At 43.4% G+C, this 24,164-nt stretch overlaps 1 protein-coding gene across 4 annotated transcripts in view; it reads left to right on the forward strand.

Moving 5' to 3' along the window:
• Nucleotides 1-23,948, forward strand: part of METTL17 (methyltransferase like 17) — a 192,799-nt gene extending 168,851 nt beyond the window's left edge. For 2 of the 4 annotated variants that reach the window (XR_015296048.1, XR_015296049.1), the window contains exons 12-15: nucleotides 817-909; nucleotides 3,813-3,997; nucleotides 22,698-23,106; nucleotides 23,354-23,948. Coding sequence is in view for 2 of the 4 variants with exons in the window: in XM_086923766.1 (XP_086779892.1) it covers nucleotides 817-909; nucleotides 3,813-3,997; nucleotides 22,698-22,854 (435 nt within the window). In the remaining 2 variants the exon portion in view is untranslated. Of the gene's footprint in view, nucleotides 1-816; nucleotides 910-3,812; nucleotides 3,998-22,697 lie in introns of all 4 variants that reach the window. The other 2 variants (XM_086923766.1, XM_086923767.1) reach the window with 1 other exon arrangement.
• Nucleotides 23,949-24,164: the final 216 nt, after the last annotated feature.

The raw sequence follows: 24,164 nt of genomic DNA on the forward strand, positions 1-24,164 counted from the left end.
AGAAATGGAAATAACTCATTTGTCCTGTAATTATGGCAAATCCCAAAACTTGAGGCTCCCTGTTACTTTCTATTTGTCACGGAGAAAGCATAATTCCCTCTGTCCTTGAAAGATGAGCTCTCCCACTCGCTATGATCAGTCAGATTTTATCAGGGTGAGCTACTTTTTGGATTGACTTGCCCTGTCTGGTGAGGAAGTTTGAGCTGGAAATGAAAGGTGTTCTCTTCATTCAGTTAATGAGTAGCACAGATGCCTTCAAGTCTTGTTTTTATCTTGTCACATGTGCTGTACGTTTGACAGCCTATGTCTTCTTACAAAATGCTGCGTATTTTATCATGGAGATTGATGTATACATTTCTTTCTCTGATTAAAAAGTTACAAGATTTTGTGAAGTGAACTGCCTGGCACTCGTGTGGGGCACACAGCATTTAAATAGCTTGTCAATGAACTGTACAAATATTTAAAAACATGTTTAAGTAATTGGGAAAGCAGTCTTTTTGTAGTTCTGAAGGGAGATGGAAATATAATTTTTTAATAGTATCAAACTAAATCAGAAAGCTTTACTTGGTGATTGTTAAAAATAATTCTGTATGATGCTTGCTTCCTTTTGCATAATACGTCCTTGCTGTAACCAAACTTCTTGCTTCATGTGCCAGAATTCATCTATCTGTATATTTCTATCAATGTCGTCCAATCGCTTTATAAGGCAATGTAAATGTGTTAAGTCAGAGACATTACATTCATGTTTCACTGTACAGAGCCATGCAGATACTTCATGGTGATATCCATCAAATTTGTATTTCCTTTTTTCATCAGTGCCCGCACACACTGCCGTGCCCTCTACTGGCTAAGACTCATATTGTGCCCTGCAATTTCATTCAAGCGTACCAGCCCCTGCCCTTTTCTTGGGTAAGTATTAGAGCAGCACGCATTAATCTCTCGACTCTGATGTAATATGGAAAGTAGGGTGTGTTGACAAATGACAGCTTAGGGCAAATTTGCATGCTCTTGTTGTATGAAAGCAAGTTGCATAACCATGTTATCTTCTTTGTTAGGAAACATAGACACAGAATAGTCTATTTGTGATCAAAATGTAAAATTAGCAGCTTTTTTTCCCCGTACTTTCCCAAGGATTAAAAACTTGATGCGTTCAACTTTATAAACTCCCTTGCCCAGTTCTTGATTTCTTCAGGAATTAGTTCACATTATTAGAAACATCTGACTATGTTGGCCTCTCTGAGATCCACATCTTAAAAATTAACCTATCCCCTCTTTTCTGCTTAAGAAAATGCAGATGTGTAGTGCACCTCAGGATGCTGGTCTGTTTTGTGTCAGGCTGGCCAAGGTCTGTCTCAGACGTGTGTGCCTCCACATACACAATCATTCTTCTCCCTTCTGGCATTTTCTCAGTGGATGAGAGTGGTGTACCACCAGCCCTCTGAAATTACCTCAAGCTCCCTGCCAGCAAGAATCCTTCCTCTCTCCGCGCCGCAGATTTCATTTTGTAATGCATGGTTTCCTGACCGAGCCTAATACCAAGTTCACGGAAGCCAGTTTAGTCCCGCTTAAAAGTAACAGCAGTGTTACATGACCTCGAGATGAGGTGGTTACATCTAGGATATATGCCTCTTCATGATTTGAGGGGCCCCAAAATAGTGGAAGTTTCAGGCTGCCTTAGGGCGAGCTTGGCCATCTGGGAGGAAAAGTATTCGATCCTCCGACCATTCATTCATTCAGTGTTTAATTCTGCATCCACGCAAGAGCCTTACTGAAGTATAGAGGAAAGAACGTTGGATGATCCAGGAGCTGAACCTTAGCAGGTTACCACTCATAACTAGGTTAGAAGCAGGTCTGGATTAAACTGTGAAGCTACAACTGGTAAGACATATTTTCTTGTGGTAGAAACTGGACTGGCAAGTAGGAGGATGACTCAACGAGGCGAAGACAGACCCCAGCTACCTGAGGCAGACCTCTGAGGGTCACTCCGAAACGCTAGGCCTCCTTAGCCAGCTGCCTACCACTGGAATTATCATCTATCCCATTCACTTCCAGTTTGTTATAGAACTTACGTGTGGTTACTGGACAAAGGAACTCCACTAATTTCGTCCAGTCTTCTTGATTGCTGAAATGGAATTTCTTTGCATCCACATGCATACAAACCTACTCTCTACTCACTTCAACTTAGAGATAACAAAATCAAAATGTGAATTGTCTGCTCTAAATTAAGATCCCAGACAGAGCATTCTCAATCTCTTACAAGAAATGCTAGAGCCTCTCGGGGTCTGTCTTCAATGTTGTTCTAGTATGTTTCAAGAAATGTCTTGACCTACAGTGCTTCTACCATACTTATGGATGCCACCAGTGCCCCAATTACTTACTGGTAATCTTCATTACTTTTAGTCCTTGACCCAGTCATTATACCCTGTATGCCCTCCCTACTGTCCCGGTCTTTGACAGAACTTTCGATTACAGAAAATGCTGGGAGAATGCTATTCTATCATAACACCCATCGGACGGTGTGTGGGGCTTTTGAAAGCATTCCTATTTTGTTCTCAGTATTGTGCTCAACGACAATCCTCACTGTGGAGAACAAGGGAAAAAAAGTTAATGTAAATTCCTATATAGCGAAGGCAAATCACCAACACACTTTCTTCGTGATCGTCAATAGTGAACGTGTGTATCTGTGTTGAATATAGCTCCTTACAATGTGGTAGTTACAACAACTGCGTTGTTAGTACGCAATACCATTACATTGCAAGTCATTACAACTACTTGCATTAGGGGGCTCGCTGGACTTAGGAATAGTAATATTTACTATTCCTACTCCAGTTTGAGCAACAGCAGGGAAGGTGTTGTATTTTAAATCCAATACCAGTGTGCCCCCTACAGCAAGTAGTTGTAATGACTTGCGATGTAATGGTATTGCGTACTGACAACGCAGTCGTTGTAATGACCGCATTGTAATGGCATTGCGCTGTGGAGACAGCATTGTAAACGCTGTTTCCCATCTGGGTGGGGCTTCTTTAAGCAAAGAACCACTCAAGATGGTCACCTCACTAATGCACCTGAGACTTATAGTCCCTTAAACGCTTCAACTCTTCATAGGCATCTGGTGAAGCACAGGCTATAACTACGCCACCAGCACTTACCAGAAGTTTATACTTGCCTTGACTGAGGCCACCTATGCCTCTCGTTGTGGCCTGGGGGTCTTTGGAATTGCATTTAAGAGGGTGCAAGTCTGGAACAGTGGGACAAGAACCCTTGTTTTGTTTGTCCCTGACAGATCAGAGCAGTACTATTGGGGTGTGCCTTTGAGGGTTATATCTGTAGCACATGATTGTAATAGCAGTTAAAGCGTTAGCATCATGTTTGAGGTTGAAGATGGTGGTGTTTTAGAAAGCGTCATGTGCAGCATTATCTATGAGGGTTCAGTATTTAGTGCTAACAGTTTGAAAGACATACTAGATACCCTCACCACTCATACGCACCTTCTAGCCCTCCCACCTTGAAGTGATCCTCTATATGTCTTCTTGTTGCAGCTAATATTCTAACTGGAGTTACCCACAAGGGTCAGAAGGATGCGGCGAGGGGTCTCTAGACTAGAAAAGGATGGTAGAGGTTTTGCACATTGTTGTTGTACCTGCACTCTAAAAACTAACCTTTACGTATCCCTCGCTTTATTGGAGCATATTGAACACCAGTGTGTTATTGCAGATCCACTTACAGTAGAGCCTTTGCAGCAAGCTGTATCGCAAATAGATATTCTGAAGAAGCTCTTAATTCAGGCTAATAAGCTGATCTTTTGTCAACAGAATCCTAGTACATTATGGGAAAGATTCTCCTTCCTAATAATGCGCCGGGGACCAGGAGACGGTGTAGAGCAATGGCCACGCATCACTCAGCCCGTCCTTCGCAGACCTCGGCATGTGCACTGTCGCATGTGCTGCCCTGATGGAATGATTCAGCATATGGTCGTCACTGCACACAGACATGGCAGGTAAAGTTCTCCGACATTCTACAACATGAGCATGGGAACACGCAAGGCGAGTCTGTGCAAAACACAAGCCCTTACTGAGGCTTCCATCAAACAGAAAACACATGCATTCCAGTAGAATTATCACCTCTCCTGAAAGACCTTTCCCCCTCTAGAACCCTTATTTTATGTAGCACCACCATTCTGGCTTGTGTATTACTTTCTGCAAAGCAGGAGGTTTTTGTGGACATAAAACATATTTGAAGACTGTCAGTGCTTATAGCACGATTTTCTGGTCGACTTGAAACATGGTGTTTGAGGCATGTGTGCTGTAGATCACATGCTTTGCATACTCCTGCCATCTAGTGTTGGGTCCGGATGTTTGCAAGTTGTTTTTCTTCGCAGACGTCCTTCCAGTCACAAGGTAAGGTGACTCCTCCTTTTGGTAACAACGCGCATGGGCATCGACTCTTTTGTTAGAATGTTTTTTCCGGCCATCGGGTTTGGATGTGAATTGCTGCTCTACAGTTCGAAGCCATTCTTCGGATGCCCTCGTTGCGCAATCCACTCGACCCTTGATTGTGTTGTTTTTGTACGCATATCCCACTTCTCCGCATATCGTATCGGTCGAAGAAAGACTTCAATTTCGAATGGGTAACTCATGGAAGGCCGTCAGGCCTGACCGCGTCGGTCCACTTCGCAGTCGATGGTAGGGACTCCATTCTAATTCTGTCCTCGGTGCCACGAGCAGTACCCATGCACCGACTCGCATGAATGCTTGTCCCTCGAGTACATCGAACAGGACTGCGACGCGTGCAGATCTTTTAGATCTAAAAAGACTTTCTGTGAATTGCAGAACCAGAACGTCAAATATGTAAATGTGTGGCGTATTTGTATAGCGCGAACAGTGACCCGGAGGCATCCCGGCGCTTGTACTCCTACCACAAGGGAACCCCTCCTGGCTTTTCCTTGTGGGGTGTCCACTCCTGGGCATCCCATGGTGAAACTAGGCATCCCTTGTGTATCAGGGGGCCTTTGTGGAGACTAAGCAAGCTATTGCCCAGAGTTGCAGCGTGGGACCCATGCTTAGAACCGGCACTGAGGCGAGAATATCCGGTCAGAGGAATTTAAGCCCGAAACCCGCCGAGGCGGGAATCGAACCCTGGTCCCTGGCCAGCGTTCTGCATCAAGGTCTGACGCTCTAAGCATTGAGCCACACTTCTCCATATATGGCGGACATCTTCGGCGAAGGTTCTGAGCAGGAGGAGTTTGACACACAAGGTGCCAAAGAGGAGATGGAGGAGCAGTCCATCTCGGTGCATAAAACTGACTCTGAGATAGAAGAGGACTTACCATTGGGTCAAGGTTGCGTGATTACAGAACACCCCTTGCCCTGAAATCAAACATAAGGCTTCGGTGTCACCCCTTCCTTTGTGTCACAGTCGGCACCGAGAAGATGTTTCTAATGCCCGCCTTCGGGTCCGGCACCAGAACAAGTAATCAAGTCTTCCCGCTGGGGCACCGAGTCGACCTAAAATGGGGTCAGAGCCGAAACTAGGGAGCTCAAAGCCAAAACACTCTTCAGAGCCAAAACATTCGCCATACAAATCCAAATTTTCTTCGGAGCCGAAACCTTCTGCACTGAACGGGCAATATATTCCGGTACCGAAGTCGTCGGTGCCGAAATTGAAAGTAGTTCCTCCTAGAACACGGGATCAGATTTTTCCTTTCCACCTCCCAAAACATCCTAGACAAAAAGAACTGTACGTTAATCCAGTTACAGGACATCTGATGAATAAACTGCCTCAAAATCATTAAACCAGAGTCCGAGGACATTCCATATACAATTCCACTACAGAAGAGGAATACTAGGTTTAATCCTTCTCGTCCTAATCTTCAAATAGGATATAGAGGAAACAACAGTAATGGCAGATGTTCCGCTCCACGTAGCTCTCCCTCCCCCAGTAAACCGTGACTTACCCATCCCCCCCGATCATTTAACACCTGTCGGGGGATGTCTTCAACAGTTTCTTCCCATTTGCCAGTCAAGCTACAGGCAATAACCATTTTGGATAATTCCTAACACCCCATTTGTCTGTTGTTATTATCAACAATCCTCCAAACATTCCACCTCGTGTTAACAAAATGTCCCCAGAACATATACACCTACTCAAACATGAAGTAGAGTCTCTACTGCTCAAAGAAGCCAAAGAACCAGTCCCTTTAAAATATTAAGGGTCTTGGGTTTACTCCCTATATGTTCGAATTCCCAAGAAGGGCGCCTCTTTGAGGCCTATTCCAGACCTCAGAGAACTCAATCAGTACATACTGTCACATAATTTCCACATGGTGACACTTCCGCAAATGCTCCCAGTTCTACAACAAGGCGATTTTATGGCTACTCTAGACTTAAAGGACGCATATTTCCATATTCCAATTTACCTCGCTCATCGCAAGTATCTCAGGATTGTGATAGTGAGACATTTCTACCAAGTCAAAGTACTACCGTTTGGAGTCACCACTGCTCCCAGAATGTTTACCAAATGCCTGGCAGTAACTGCAGACCATCTGAGAAGACCGCAGATCCATGTCTTTCCCTATCTGGACGATTGGCACATCAAATCCAGCAGTTACCAGAAGTGTCTCTCAACACAGTCAAGCTTCAATTTGTCTGCTCTATCAACTGGGATTTACGGTGAATGTGGTGAAATCTCATCTTTAACCTTCAAAAACACAATCCAATCTGGGAGGTACTATAGATACTCAAAAAGCTCTAGCATCACCCAGAACAGCCAGAATTCGCAACATTCAGTCTCTTCTCAATTACTTTCAGGCCAATCACTCATTACCAGCGAAAGTTTTCATGCAACTGCTGGGAATGATGGCGTCTTGCATAACAATTGTACCTCATGCAAGGCTTCGCATGCGTCCCCTTCAACAATGTTTAGCTAGTCAGTGCAACCAATCACAGGGTTGTCTAACTGATCCAGTGTTGGTGGACGGCCGCACCCATCACTCTGCAGTGGTGAAACGCACAAAATCTGTCCAAAGGGCGGTCCTTTGTTGACCCGGTTACACAGACAATGCTACGACAGACCCATCAATGACTAGTTAGGGTGCTCACCTACAATATCACACAATACAAGGATTGTGGAGTCAACAGCCGAACGATCTCCACATAAACCAATTCGAGCTACTAGCAGTCTTGCTAGTGCTCAAAGTCTTACAAATTCACCTAATAGGCAAAGCTGTCCTAGTTTGCACAGACAACATGACCGCAATGTATTACATACAAAAACAGCAGAGACACATTCTCTCCAACTGTCGCGCCTAGCACAAAACATTTGGAAATGGGCAATACACCACAGAATTTATCTCCTAGCCGAACACCTTTCAGGTGTAAACAACAGATTGTCGATCTCCTAAGCAGACAGAGACACCAAATCCACGAGTGGGAACTTTATCCCCAGGTTCTCCTACAGTACTTTCAATAATGGGGATTCCCTCACATAGAGCTATTTACATCTGCAGAAAATGCAAAATATTAAATCCTCTGCCCCAAAGAGTTCAACCTGGCGATATGGCTCCAGAAGTCATAGAGTTTGGTTATTTAAATCTTCCAATGTCAAAACAGAGATTCCCTTTGGACAAGTTAATCACAGCCACAAATGACAAAACATACAGCAACAATATAAGCAAACTCAGAGCAATACACTAGTAAACCAGTTTCTGAAACAACAAATGGATTCTATCATACATCACGGAGCACAAACGCGGGAATCTATTCGGTCCGTTTTTAAAGAATCAGCATTTTAACGACTGGGAAGACGAACGCATCCCTAATGATAATTGAGCTGGCTCGCATAAGAAGCCACTAATTGGAACCCTTGCTCGAAATATTTTTAGAAATACGGAACCTAGTTACCGCGTGCAAGCAAGACATTCTCATGTTTTTTGATGGAAGTAATATGAAAAGATTAATATATCTATTCGTCGAAGAGGTCTGACAAAATATCCATTGATATGACCGTAGAGAGTATACATAAGAATCTTCAACATTATCTATCCGAAATTGCTTAGCAACAGGAACTACATCCTGGTGAAAGTTGGGATATAACCATCCATTTTAGGATACCACGCTTTCTTTTAAGTTATTTGGGAAAACAGCTAATATTTCTCCTGAGGAAGACGGCTATATGACACTAGGCCCGTCGAAACGCGTTGAGGATTGGGGGAGAGAATCAACTGTAGAATCAAAGGATTATTCTGATTGATGCTGAATAACACCCTTTAGAGTATCTCCCTTGGTAGAGTTTTAGGAATTTATGTGATGAACTTTAGAAAATTTGTGTTTTGATATATTGTCTGTTTTCCCTTGATTGATATCTTTTTAAACTTGGTTTTTAACTTCATTTTTTAATTTAATAAAACTGTACATTTGGAATCCATTTGTTGTTTCAGAAACTGGTTTACTAGTGTATTGCTCTGAGTTTGCTGATATTGTTGCTGTATGTTTTGTCATTTGTGGCTGTGATTACTTGTCCAAAGGGAATCTCTGTTTTGACATTGTCAATAGTTGGTACCCCATCCCTTTGGAAGTGGGTCCCTCTCTCTTTTGTTAGATATTTAAATCTTCCACCAGACTTTATGAATATTCTGAAAAAGGCCAGAAGACCGACTACAAGAGCATTTTATGCAGCTAAATGGAAAAGATTTGTTATATATTGTAATAATAACAATATCAATCCATTACATGCTTCCATACAGAACATCATCTGTTACTTGTTACACTTACAGTAATCTGGACTAGCCTAAACATCCATCCGCTTACATCTATCTGCAATAGATACGTACTTACAAAATTGACAACTCTTATTCAGAGTACCAGTTATTAAAGCCTTTATAGAAGGAATAAAAAGGGAAATACAACCAAGATTTCCACCAGTTTGGAATCTCAACATAGTACTTACACGGTTAATGGGTCCACCCTTCGAGCCAATGCATAGGTGTCAACTGCATTAACCTTAAAGAACCCTTTTTTCAGCTTCACAGAGACCAAGTGGTTCTTCATACTAACCCTAAGTTTTTACCTAAAGTGGTGTCTTCCTTTCACATCAATCAATGAGTTGAGTTGCCTGTGTTCTTTCCTGAACCTGATTCAGTGGCAGAACGAGCTCTACACACCCTTGATGTTAGAAGAGCTTTACTTTATTATATAGAAAGAACAAAAGACTTTTGCAAAACAAAGCAAATTTGTTGCTTTTGCTCCACCACACAAGGGCAATCCCATTTCTAAATCAAGCATTTCTAGATGGACTGTCAAATGTATACAAACATGGTATGCGAAAGCAAAGAGTACTTTAACAGTGCAACCTAGAGCACATTCCACTTGCAAAATAGGGGCTACTATGAACTTCTTGAGGAATATTCCCCTAGCCGACATCTCTCAGGCAGCAACATGGTCTACATCGCACACATTGACCAAACACTATTGTGTAGATGTGTTCGCAAGGCAGCAAGCTAATATAGGCCAGGCCGTACTCCAAACACTGTTTAAAACAACTACAGCAGCTACTAGTTAGCCACTGCTTTGGGAGCATACTGCTTTTCTGTCCTATGCAAATCATGTGATCTACAGCACACATGCCTCAACAGATAATGTTACTTACCCAGTAAGCATCTGTTCTTGGCATGTAGAGCTGTAGATTCACATGCGCCCACCTGCCTCCCCGGTCACATCTAGCTATTGTAGTTCTCACTTTATATACATACCCATGGAAAGCTCTATTTGACACTCACTTACTCCATTATCACCCTCTGTGGCGAAACAATCTAACAATGGAGTCGATGCCCATGCTCGTTGTTACCAAAAGGAGGAGTCCCCTTACCTCGTGACTGTAAGGACTTCTTCAAGGAAAAACAACTTCCAAACATCCGGACTTAACACTAGATGGTAGGAGTATGCAAGGCATGTGAATCTACAGCTCTACATGCCAAGAACAGATGCTTACTGGGTAAGTAACATTATCCTTCCTACAAAGTAGAGGCTCAATTGCCGAAAAGTATGAGCTGTAACTGCAAAGTGCCACAAGTGTTAAAACAAACAATCTATCTATCTCTTTTTAGGAATAGTTTGGGAATAGCCGTAATTAATGGAAATTACATTCTAAAATTTGTATTAAAATAAAAAAGATTAGTCTTATGTCTTTTTCTCCAGGTTAATTTAGTACTAAAAGGTAAATTAAGGCATCCAAGTTCAAAAAGCTTAGTTTAGTTATGCTTGTTTAAATGGTTTTGTTTTAATGGTTTTAGTGGGTTATTGACATACTTTGCCGACTAGGAAATCTGGATTATATTTCTGGGTAATTCATTTTATCTCTATGTGCCTCTGGGTATTGAATCCCAAGGAACACACTTGGTACTCTTGGCGTACGATTTAATCTGGTAGACTTTACTTCATCCTTACTACTCGGCTTTAGGCATGAGAATCTCTGTAGCAGATAGTGAGAGGCCCCTCATAAAATCCAGTGAAACGCTCATGCCCCCTCAGTAGCCATATTAAGTTGTGAGACAAATATAATAGATTGTTTCAAAGCTAAAGATGGTAATGCGTTGATGGAGGGACCTCTTTTGATCTCAAGAGGATTCTCTGAGCTAAGCACTTGATGACATTACAGCAGTGGTGATTCAGCTCTTCCTCCTTCCGAAGTTGGTAAATTCAGTGCTGTTACACTGAGTTATAAGAACACCTGTTTCTTCAGTAATATTTGTCTGCAGCTATTGTGAGAGAAGTCTGTCACTTCAGGACCCTTAACCTGTGATACCTTTGAGTTCTTAATATCATAGAATGCAATCCCTAGATTTTATTAAAGTGAGTGCAAGTGTCTTAGGGCAGAAACTTTGTTTTGACGTCACAAAAACACATCACGTTAACTTGCATTAAATTCCCAGGTGGAGGGGCAAAGGGGGGTCTGGGGGGTGTGGGGTGGGGGTTTCGCCTGGTTGGCATTATGTTATACCTCATGTCTTTCCATCTTGCTGTTGGTTGGGAAGAGTTTGGACTACTATGCTCACTCTGCTGAGAATTCTCATAACCCTTCCCACGTTTCTGATTGATGAGGGCTATGTAATACTTGCATTGATTACCTTGTTTTCCAGGTGCAGATTTCAAATAAAAAGATTTAAACCTAAAAACGAGTACTCAATGAGTTCAGTATGATTATGAATCCGCTTGGTATCATGTTTTGTATGTAAACTGTAACTTGCCAAGTGGCTCGTTGCACGCCTGTGTGGCCTGTAATATGTTTAGTACGCACACCCATTTGACAAGTTTACATAAACATAACCCCTTCATTCCACTTTTCCCAGTAAACCTATTTTTAAAAAAAAGATGTGACAAACTACCATGATACAACAAATACGATGAAACAAAAAACTGACATAAGCTGTTTCTGTATTCATTCATTAGACGAAACTGCGGTTTTCCCACATGCAATTTCAGCATGAATGAAAATAAGTGTTGCTAATAATATCCGACTGAAAGGCACTTGTTTCAGAATTTTAGTTTACTTAGATTTATGCTACGATCCTCTTAGCTATATAAGTGATTCCCATTTGCAAAATGATTATATTTTGTTTGTGAAGCCTGCTTTGATATTCCGTTAACCTTTGCAATCCTTTGCCAGAAAGCTCTATATTTGCCAAATAATTATAGGCAAGAAGAGCACACCAGGATGTCTGATGTTGGGGAAGTTTGAACCAGGGGTTTAGAAATTAAAGGCAAATAATAGACCTCATGTCTGAGTGCTTTGCTTCCAATTCATAACTAACTAAAGGCCACCTTTCATTTAATCTTTTTGAGCATACAACTTCAGACTATTTTTTATTTGTTCAGGAAACTACCTCAAGAAGAACGAGGTGACAATGTTATTTTGTAATACGAAGCAATTGGTCAAACAGTAGGACAATTTGGGTATTGTCAGTATAAAATAACCTGATGAGCTTTACAGGCAGGGCAACGTAGACTTTAATAAGAGTAGGACTTAGGGCCAGATGTAGGAAGGCAAATACCGGTCGGTAACGGCCGATTTCGGCCGTTACCGACCGGTATTTGAAGATGGAGATGTAGGGGCATGTTAAAATACAGATTCGGTAATTTTTCCGATTCTGTAAAATACCGAATTCATAAAATTACCGATTCTGTATTTTGACATGTAGGTAGCACTGCAATCAGTGCTACAGGGGTTTAAGAATTCGTTATTTACCACCAACTAGAAGTTGGTGGTAAAAAATTAAAACCCTTTAAAAAGCATTTTTTTTTGCTTTTTAAACAGTGGCATGTTGCAGACATACATGCCCTAAGGGCATGTATGTCTGCAACATGTGCACCCATGTACAATTGAGGGGTGCAACAGGGTGTCAAAGTGACACCCTGCCACCCTTCAATGTTTTCCCCAATTACCGAATCGGTATTTACCGATTCGGTAAATGGCATTCATTCCTATGGGCCTAGGAATGAATGGAAATTACCGAATCATACCGATTCAGTAATGAAATCGGTAACATTTCCTAAACGCCGATTGGCAGCTCTTAAATACCGAATCGGTATGATTCGGTATTTAAGAATCGGTAATCTGGGATTACCTACATCGGGCCCTTAGTGAGGAGCTTTGTGGTGCCCCAAACTGTTACGTTTGCAGCCTAATGGCATACAAACTGCTTGATATCAATCCACAAGAAGTGATCTTGACCAGTCCATATTCATGAGGTAGGTCACAATTTGCGCCCCATTGGCAAAACTCTAATAAACACAGGGACGGTTGCCTGCTGGGGTCAGAAGATCATCCTGACTGTGTTTGGAGCGATATTGTCGACTACAGTCTGCAAGATTTGAGGCGGACAAGGATCATCCGGGGACCCTGATCTGCGGAGTGTGAACATCTCACTCACTTCCTCCATCATAGGGGGGAGAAAACGGGTCAGCTTAACTCTTGCTGAAGGTCCTGCCAGCACCTCAGGGCTTGGTAACATATTGATACGTCGGCTAGAATTCCCCTGCTTGACCTGGATTTTAATGATCTTTTCCTCCAAAAGATCACGGAGTCCATCACAAATGGCCTGATTTTTGTCCGGTGGTATGGTCAGCATTTTCCGATCAAGGAAGCTAAAAACAATCTTAAAGATCTCCTTTCCATTGTTATCACCCTTTATAATACTATAGCTATAAAAGATGTTTCAGGCTTGTTTTAGATTTTTATGGTAGACACTAATAGCCAGTTTACATTGTATTGTATCCACTTCCTGATGGTGTTCTCGCCAAACTCTTTCCAATCTTTTACAAGATGCTCTTTTCTGGACTAAGTCTGGGGTGAACCAGTGGGCTGAGCACACCTTCATTCCCATTTGAGTGGCCCTCATGCGTGGTACTGTATCCGCAGCCTTCCAGATCCAAATATCTATGGCTAAATCGTCTTTAGTGGCTCTGCCCGTGTGCATTGGTCTGGATTAATCGAGGGCTATCTTGAGCTCAGACTACGATACCTTATTCACAGGTCTTTTCTTGTGTGCCTGAATGGGTATTCTGCCCTCCTTGACGCCATCCATAGGCCAGGAAAAACGAAGTAGGAAATTATCTGTCCAGGACATTGGTTAAGGGGTTTCCCAATGTACAAGTATTTTGGATAGGATGCCATCAATTGCGTGGCCATCTCTGTGTGTAGGGCCAGTTTCAACTTTTGTGAGGTTAAGGGATGCTAAAGTTTCCAAAAAGCTCGTACATAAAGGGTCCAAATGTAGGTTGGGGTCGCCAAAGATAGTACAATTAGCATATTTCATGCATTTGGGGGCTAAAGCCTGATCTAAAGAGGCTATGAAGTCCCCCGCATAGCCTGTCGGGCGATAGACCAGCACCCCAGAGAAAGATAGATTGGCGCTGGGAGAGATATTGTAATCCAGGGCTTCTGCCTCTTTCAAATCCTACAACAGGAATGTCTAGCATTTAAAAGCCTTCCTATATATAATGGTGACTCTTCCTTTTTTTCAGTTCTATTCGCTTGTACACATGTATAGTCTTCAGGAATGTCCAACTGTAGATCAGGTCAGGAAGCCTCATTCAACAAATTTGTCCACTAATAGATATTAGATATACAGCGCGTGTTTATGCAGTGAATTGGCATTAATCAGGGCTGCCCTAAAGCTGTCCGTTATGTGATATGCCTGACAAGTATTTTTTTCCCCTCCTATTTTGAGGGTGAATCCTATGTTTGCAGCGAGTACACAAGAATGGGCCTGGGCTATCTAGGTAAAGAGGTGAACAAGATTTCATATTTCCCACACTCAAACCTCTCAGTTCTGAGGCAGTATATATAACTCTGGGATGGACATCTGAGGTAGGGCCGGCATAGTGACTGGCGTTGGCCGCGGTCGGGTTGCTGACTGGCTTGCCTTAGGTGCGAGCCCACTCTCTGCTGGAAGGAGTTCCGTTGCTACGACTGGTCTGGATGCTTTTTTCGCTGATCGCGACTTTTACATTGCGATCCTGGTTCTCTTGCCTTATCAGGCATTGGTTGAGAAGCTACATATTGATAGTCAAGTCAAGTCAAGTCAATAGATTTATATAGCGCGCTACATACCCAGAGGGTCTCAAGGCGCTTGAGGAAGGGTGGGGAGTTACTTGTCAAATATCCACGTTTTGAGTTGCTTTCTGAATGCTAGGTGGTTCTGAGTAAGGCGAAGGTGAGTGGGAAGTGAGTTTCAAGTTTTAGCTGCTAGGTAGGAGAAGGATCTACCTCCCATGGTGGTTTTGTTGATGCGAGGTACAATGGCAAGGGCTTGGTTGGAGGATCGTAGCTGGTGGGAGGGGGTGTAGAAGGATAGTCGTGTGTTGAGGCATTCGGGTCCGATTTCGTAGAGTGCTTTGTGTGCGTGGGTTAGGAGCCGGAAAGTAATCCTCTTATTGACGGGGAGCCAGTGGAGGTTTTTCAGGTGATCAGAGATGTGTTCTTTACGCGGGATGTCTAATATGAGCCTGGCTGAGGCGTTCTGGATGCGTTGTAGTTTTTTCTGGAGTTTTGCGGTGGTTCCGGCGTAGAGGGCGTTTCCGTAGTCCAGTCGGCTCGTGACCAGAGCATGGGTGACTGGTTTTCTAGTTTCGGTAGGGATCCAGCGAAATGTTTTTTTGAGCATGCGAAGAATGTTGAAGCAAGATGAAGAAACGGCGTTGACTTGTCTGTTCATCGAGAGTGAGCAATCCAGGATGACGCCCAGGTTCCGTGCGTGGTCCGTCGGGATGGGTGCTTTTCCAAGGGCCGCTGGCCACCAAGAGTTGTCCCAGGCGGAGGGGGAGGTACCTAAGATGAGGACTTCTGTTTTGTCTGAGTTCAGTTTCAGGCGGCTGTGCTTCATCCATTCGGCTACTTCTTTCATTCCTTCGTGTAGGTTGGTTTTGGCCGTGTTAGGGTCTCTGGTGAGTGATAGGATCAGTTGAGTGTCGTCGGCGTAGGAGATGATGTTGAGGTTATGTTGGCGTACGATGTCCGCGAGTGGGCTCATGTAAACGTTGAAGAGGGTGGGACTGAGTGAGGACCCTTGGGGTACGCTGCAGATGACTTCAGTGGCCTCTGACTTGAATGGTGGAAGGCGGACTCTCTGGGTTCTTCCGGAGAGGAACGAGGTGATCCATTCCAGTGCTTTTCCTTGGATTCCGACGTTTCTTAGTCGTTGTAGAAGGGTGCTATGACAGACCGTGTCGAAGGCTGCGGAGAGGTCGAGGAGGATGAGGGCGACTGTGTCTCCATTGTCCAGTAGAGTTCGAATGTCGTCTGTTGTTGCGATGAGGGCGGTTTCGGTACTGTGCTTGGCTCGGAAGCCGGATTGTGAGGATTCGAGGGATTTGTTGGTTTCGAGGAATGCGGCGAGCTGGTTGTTGACCGCTTTCTCGATGACTTTGGCCGGGAATGGAAGGAGTGAGATAGGGCGATAGTTTTTGAGTTCGGTGGGGTCAGCTGTGGGTTTCTTCAGGAGGGCGCTGAGTTCGGCATGTTTCCAGCTTTCCGGGAAGGTTGCGGAGTTGAAGGAGCAGTTGATGACGTCTCGGAGGTGCGGTGCAATAATGGAGTCTGCTTTGTTAAAGATGTGGTGAGGGCAAGGGTCTGTGGGGGATCCTGAGTGGATAGAGTTCATCAGACGGATGGTGTCCTCAGTGGAGATTGACTTCCAGTCATTGAGGATGTTCAGGGGAGGGTCTTGCAGGGGATTGGGTGGGCTGGTCTCCGGGTTGGTTGTCGAAGCTGTTGTGGATGTCTGCAATTTTGTTGTGGAAGAATGAGGCTAGGGAGTCGCAGAGGGCTTGAGAGGGGGTGATGTCGTTGGAGTTGGCTGAGGGGTTGGTAAATTCCTTGACGATGTTGAATAATTCCTTGCTGTTGTGGGCGTTGTTATCTAGACGGTCCTTGAAAGCTGCTTTCTTGGCATTTCGGATTAGTTGGTGGTGTATGCGGGTGGCGTTTTTGAAGGCGTCCTTGGTGCTGGTGGTTGGGTCTTTTTTCCAGGCCTTCTCGAGGGAGCGACAGAGTTTCTTGGATTTCTTAAGGTCATCGTTGAACCAGGAGGCCTTCTTGCTGCCTAGTGTGATTTGTCGTTTTTTCAGTGGTGCTAGGATGTCGGCGCTGTTGGATAACCATTGGGTGAGGTTGGTGGCTGCTTGGTCTGGGTTTGAGGAGTGGGCGGGGGGGTTTTGACGAAGCGATGAGGAGATCTGGTCGATGGTGATTTTCTTCCAGTTTCTTTGCAGAGTGGGTTGGGGGTGGTTGTTGGATGTGGGCTTATTGTAGGTGAAGTGAACGCAGCTGTGGTCCGTCCAAAGGAGAGCTGTGGTGTGGCTGAAGGAGACATGTTTGCTGGAGGTGAAGATAGGGTCGAGTGTGTGACCTGCGATGTGGGTGGAGGTAGTGACAAGTTGTTTAAGTCCGAGGTTTGCGAGGTTGTCTAAAAGGGTGGAGGTGTTGCGGTCGTTGTTCTTTTCAAGGTGAAAGTTGAGGTCTCCCAAAAGGATGTAGTCCTCGGAGGGGAGTGCGTGTGGAGTGATGAAGTCCGTGATGTCTTCACTAAATTGTCCGCGGGGTCCTGGTGGCCTGTAAAGGGAGGGTGCCTCTGAGTGTGGTCTTGGGGTCGATGTGGATATGGAAGTGAAGGTGTTCAGAGTTGGCGAGATTGACGTCTGAGCTGGTTGAGATGCGGATGGATTTCTTAAGGACGATAGCGATGCCTCCTCCTGTGTGGCCGGTACGGTCCTTGCGAATGATCTTATAGCCTTCCGGGATGGCAATGGTGATGTCTGGGGCTGAAGAGGCATTCATCCATGTTTCTGTTAGGAAGGCGACGTCCGGAGAGATGGTGTCGAGTAGATTCCAGAGGTCAATGGCGTGTCTGTGGACCGAGCGGGTGTTGAGCAGGATGCATTTTAGGTGGTTGGGATCGGATATCTGTTGTGTGTTCGTAGATGAGGTGTTGTTCTTGGTGCCGTCGAACTTGCAGGAGTTGCAGGAAAAGGTTCCATGGGTGTGTCCAGGAGCGGCTTGGACGCAGATGGGGGAGCGGCCAGGGTTAAGGGCTAGAAGGGTGGTGGCATCGTAAGTAATGCGGGAGGGGTGGACATTACGAGGACCAGGGGCTCTGGCGCTGGGCGCGGTCCAGGCGCGGACGGGCGTAGATGGGCTTACCTTTGGCGCACCTTCGGCGTGGCCGTAGCGCGTGGACGCTGCGCGTGGGACCATCTGTATTAAATGGAAGGTGGAGGGGCGGAGCGTGGGAGGGTCAGCTGGTAGTCGGGATCGTGGAGGCGGGCCAGGGGATATCCCAACAACAAAATGGAGGGCAGAAATGAAAGTGAAAACAGCACAATGCACGCCAGCAAGCAGTCTAAGGCTCCTAGATATAACAAAATAATTCCGTTTAAAGCGCTATTCACCAAATAACCAGCCTTAAAAGCGTAATACAATACTGATGCAAAGCAAAAGAGCACCCTAAGGTTTCCAAAGCGCTACAAGATGAACAGCTTCTAAGCGCAATTAAAGTGTAACAAGCTATTATAAACGATGTTGTTTTCCCAAGTCTTCAAGCACAAAGCGCGATGCAAATGAGTAAGGAACAAAGTATCCAATGCGTTACACGAGCAAAAGCTTCAAAGCGCGATGCAAATGAGTGAGAAACAAAGTATCCAATGCGTTACACGAGCAAAAGCTTTAAAGCGCGATTAATCTGTTTGGCGCTACAATACCAGGTGCAGTCTGGAGGTCGCGGGTGCAAGGGGCTTCAGCTGCGGTGTGGGTGCTGTAAGTAAATTGAGCAAGGGAGCATGGGGGAGCGGCCGTTCAGGATGGAATCCAGGCGGATTGGATTGTACCAATCATTTGAACAGTTTGTAGATTGGAATCGACCTTCCCGCAGCATGTAGATGATATCGCCGTTGGACCTCATATCTTTCGGTCAATTATTATACTATCTGGGATTAGCCGTGACTTATAAACTGGACGGCATCCTTTTCGTTCTTGACTTATTGGAACCTGTTTTCGCGTAGCATGTAGACTGAATCGCGACTTGACCTCATATCTGTGGGTTGAGTGTCATACCTTTTATGACTAGCCGTGACCTATATCTGGACGGCCTCCATATCGTTGTTGATTTATCTTGCTGGACGAATTTACTTCCTTTCGCGCAGCGCACTTGTCTTACCCTCCTCTACCCATGGAGGTACTTCGAATTCTTTATATATTGCCCTGAAGAAGTCCTGCATTGGGACAGAACGCGTCGGCTGTACTGTGTCTTTTACTACGTAATGAAATAAAGAGATCAAACTGAGGAACCTTCCCTTCGTTATTTACTGGAATTGGACCTCATAATCGTTCCTATTGAACTGTCTGTTGTGGTGTGGTGCACCCGTGCTTTTGGTTTTAAATTGTTGAGTTCCTGAGGGAACAAGCACTGTTACTGTGGGTGCTGTTCGGTGGCTCCCGGACGCCTATAAAGACGGAAGGGGCATTATTGTTGGATTAATAGTAGGTTATGTGCAAGCAGTGAGAATGTTCCACTGCTAATCCAAGATTTGTTTGTATTTGTTATACTATATAACCAGGGCCTGTAAATAAAATGTTATCAGTGGGCCTGCAGCTTTTATTTTGCCACCCACTTAAGTAGCCCTCTTAAACATGTCCCAGGTCTGCATTAAACAAAATACCGAAGCACACAGAAAGCAGTCCACTGTGATAGTTTTTAATCCAAGCTAGTAATCTTCTTGTTACAGACTCGAAGTATATATAATAGATGTTTTATTCTTTGCACAAACAATTGTACTTCTGTTGTTGATGTAGCCTTCAATGCAAGCAGGCAGGCGACAACATTTTCCGAATTCTTTTTACAGAAATGTTTCTAGGTACAGAGGTAGTTCTTACCGAGTCCAATCCACTTCTTAATCCAAACCGCGTTCCATTGCATTTGGCCATATTTTTTAGTTTGATCCGATCTCGCCGGACTAGATGTCCGTGGGTGGATCTTTTAGCTTTTACTACAAACTTTTAGAAATCATAGCTTTGATTCATTACAATTGACCATATGTAATACAAGATCAGGTTATTCTGTCAGGATATGCATCCTATATGTTCTAGAATTACATGTCTATGCTTTATACTCTACGCATTATGCTGTTCACCCAATTTCTGCATATTATTTGCTGAAGCATCATCTTATATACAGCCTACACCCCCCTCCCTATGATGTATCCATCCTTGCCGACTGTGTATTTATTGTGTTTACCACTGTCTAACTCTGTATTCAAAAGTGTAATAAAATACTTTGAACTAAAAGAAAGTAATATTTGTTCAGAATTGGTTTGGGACTTTTCTTGTATTGTGTTGTTTTCACTTTATTGCTGTTAGTTTGCTGCATAACTACTTCACAAATTGCCGCTAAGCTTGACTGCTTTTTGTGCAGCTCTACCCAGGGTTAAGCACAGGTTAATTTAGTGTCTTTTTGTGGTTCACCCTGCAACGATTGTGACTGTCACCCCAATCAACTAATAGCCAAGTTTCTCTCAAACCGCTTCTGTGTGCAAGACCTCTATGCCTCACAAACATATCCTGAATAATAATGGTTCTGTCGGACCGAAATACCCAGTGATTTAGTATTTCAATGTTATTTTTTGTGTAACTAGTCCCTAACCAGGGTACATAGATAACAATATTTAGATAAGTACAATCAAATACACTGACCACAAGATAAAAAAAAACTCAAACACTTTCATATTTCGAATTTGAAACACAAATTACTTCAGATGCTGTCCCTAAAACACAATTAAAACATAAATGACACATACGTTTGGAGCAAAAAATTTTACACACTTAAAACAACAAGTAAAATTGTTAATTCATATACTTATTGGCACAGATAACTATATATACAATAATCTGATAGGTACAACAATTTAATCTTGGTTCCTAAGAGATATCCAATAGTTGGTTCATATAAGAAGGGATTGCGTCGACGTTTCGACCCTGGGGATGGATGCAGTGATTTAGCTCATCAAGGACGGGTCTTCATCAGGACTGTATATATGTAGGACAGCCTCTTGTAGACCTATGCTCCACTTGGAGTCCTGGTCTCTTTCTGAAATATACTGCCGGTCCGCCGACTCAGACAGCGTAGATGTTCCTCTTACCTCTACAATGATTACTTATACAGGAGGTAGAGTGAAGCGATTATTTCTTGATTTATTTTTAGTTCACGCAGATCGTGTCTTTAACCTTCCGATTGTTGTAAGGTTCTGAGGGTTATAGGGTCACCCCATTACATGTAATGGTCACAAACATATCCAAAACTTACCTGACTTTCAACACCACCAAGACTCAATTTCTGTTATTTGCCAGAACATCAAGCAACACTAGTCCAAAACTAGGTCAATGGTGTGAATATGGATGTATTCAGATCGAACTTCCACTCAACACCAAGTCAATATGATTCACCATGGACACAAACAGGACCCTGAAGGAGCACATAGGAAAACAATCAAAGACAGTCTGGTACCAACTTTCTCCTAAAGAAAGTGAAGCTGTCCATCCCACTAAGTGACATCAGAGCTGCTTTACTCTTGCATTTGTATGCCTCGCCCTGCTTTATGGCCACTCAGACTTCACAGTAACCATATCACTTCTATTCTGATGGAGATCTCTGATTCCCCTTGCCAGCTTGAACATGGTGCATCATTTACAAAGCAATCAAGAGCAGCCCCCCTGCTAACTTGGCTGACAATCTCTGGTGCCTCTCAACTTATCAGCACCCAGAACGCAATTATACTTGAAGCATTGGTGAGCACAAAAGAAAAGACAAGGCAAAAGGCCTTGCTCCATTTATGTCATTAAGATATGTAACAAAATCTCTGTATTCATCAGAACTGCTACAACGCTCATCCAATTTACAAAAGAGTCGAAGAGGCTTCTTTATAAAGACCACTGCTTCATGATGCAGTAAAAGAGCATCCCCGCTCCCTGAACCCAGCTACCTCTCCAGTCACTGCTTGACTGTATCCTTGTCTTTGACGCTGTAAGGTTGCGCTCTGCGTTTTGACTTGCTTCATGCAAATACTCCAACCTGCCTTTTGTTGTATTCAGTTTTGAAAACGCTGGGAGTGGACGCCTAGTAACCCCCTTAAGTGCATAAACTTAACACCACAACACGTTTGCCTAATATGCAGTATAGAGGCATGATTTATTTTAATGGGTTCAACAACAATCTGTAGTGTTTGCTCTTTGGTGCAAATGCGTATATGAGTACAGGTGTTCAAACTGAACATTAGACACAAAACGGGGATTGCTAGTTCTTTATTCAATGGCCCACTGCATAATCCCAAATCACTTCATATTGGATATTGATGGGACAGGCTAAAGCGAAATTCGAAGCATCAGAATTTCCTGACCCCTTTTGTAAATGTAGGTAAGGAAGTCTGCGGGGCCTATCTAAATGTACCATGTAATCAACATGTCCTACAAATACATGTTGACAACATAAATTATTTTAACGTGTCTGTCTGTACTGTTAAGCTAGCCCTTGTGGTCTTGTTTATCGTTTGTTTCACGTGTACATCATTTAGTCTATCCACATCTGGAATGGTCAAGGGCTTTTAAATGTGTAGAGCAATTTCTTAAGATGTCCTTGTTTTGAGTGTTGATGCATCAATTAGAATCATATCAATGGAAAGTACCAGTCTTTCATTTATTTGTTGAGGTTTGCTTTACAACCTCAGCCTGCGATTTCATGACAGTAGTATGTATGCTGGTCTAATTTGGTGAAAGTTTGTATTAAAGCGTGCGATTGTGAAACCCTAAGCATGAACGTTTTATTAAATGCTGTAAATCACTGATGTGGGGGTTTTGAGTTTCGTGATTCTATTTCACTTGTGTCATTTTGGTTGCCTTCTGTGTTCACCTGTATTGTGCATACTAGGGCTCCATATCGGTCTGTTTGATTGTGTGCACGTAACCTTTGTAATACAACTGAAGCAGTGATAGCCTCATTGCTGCCCCGTTCTGTGGCTTGTAGTCTGTGACACATTTTCTATATCCATTGAAACGTGTCTTCCTTTGGATGAGCGTGTGTGGACTAAACAAGTGAATTTTCAAAGAAACGAAATCAAAACAATAAATTCATAATTGCAACTTTTCTTCTTTTCTGTGATTAGGGATCTGTACCGCTGTGCTCGAAACAGTGAGTGGGGAGACCGCCTGCCTATGATCATTCCGAGCAGAGACGGCGAGTCAGTCGAAGATGAGACTTCTCCAGGCGCCCTCCAACACGTGTGCCCTGACGAAATCCTGTCACCTAGCAGTCCGTCGTGAGCAGTGACTGCTGTGTGCACTAACAGTAACCACCTCTGCCTGCCCCAGACGTGACCTCCGCGGTGATGGCAGCAGCCTGAAGCAGTTTTATTGCACTGACTTTGGATAACTTGTACTCTCTGGCTCACTGTCAAAAAAACTTACGTCAATACATAACCCTACATTTCATGCCCCTTTTTTCTGGATGTGAAATCTGCATATTTGTATTTTTTTTTTTAAATAAATGTTGTCTAGCATAAGTAGAGGATATTCGTTACGGCAAAAACTATGTTTGTCTTCACACAGACATAAGCATGCTGGGTGTCTCCAGGTAACGCGATAGGACAATAGTTACTCATTTTGAGAAACACATCCATCAAGCCATGAAAACATCACATGATTAACGGGACTGATGATTATATGTGGCTTAGACGTTTTTTATCACTTAATGACAAGCCTTGAATGAACGTTTGAAATTCATTTAAATGATGTTCTGCAAGTAAGCCGACATAAGTACCAGGAGTTCAATGAACAAATCCCTGGGTAGACTACATGTTCGCTGATGGTTGAACAAGGGTCCTAAACGTTGACTTGGATCAAATGCTTTGTCATCAAATACACTGAGAGGTGAAAAATTACAACTTACACCTGTGCACTGTGTGAAATGGCATACCACTTCAACATATCATCCACTTAGTGGGTCTTTCCAAAAACCCAGCTTTGGCTTACCTAGGATACTGAAAACTAACTTACCTTGCTTTCTGAAGACCAGTGTGCACAAAATCTTTTGAAGACTCCTGCAGACGGTGTCAATCTGCTATGCAAAGATTATGACGCCGATTAAACAACATTTTAGGAAATACATGTATAGTTATAAAATCACTGGATCAGGCCCCATGAAATGATCCCTACCCCAAACCGCATATGGCTCTGCCTACATGCTTGAGAGCACGGCCAAACTCCCTACACTTCTGAAAAAACTTTAACTCGATCTGTTAAGTCGCTTGAATATTTAACGATTTCTATTAATACTTGAAACTATATTTGTTCTGTTTTTGTCTGTGTGCCGAGTTTTGTAATGGAGGAATATCATTAATAAAATGTTGTAAAATGACTGTAAAGTGGAGTCAAGAGAAGCAGCAGTGGAGAAGCAGCGCTAGACACACGATGCCATCATGTCATACCCTTGCTCTTTCCTTTATCTATGTATTTGTTTTTTTAGATTGGGAATGTGTCAACAGTTTGCAACATAAGTTGTAAAAAACAAAATTTGAGCGAGACCAAGAAACCCAAATAACTGGTCTTGTCACAATTGTAGCGTTTTTTTCTAA

This window comes from Lissotriton vulgaris, chromosome 5 (genome assembly GCF_964263255.1).
Source record: "Lissotriton vulgaris chromosome 5, aLisVul1.2, whole genome shotgun sequence".
NCBI lineage: Eukaryota > Metazoa > Chordata > Amphibia > Caudata > Salamandridae > Lissotriton > Lissotriton vulgaris.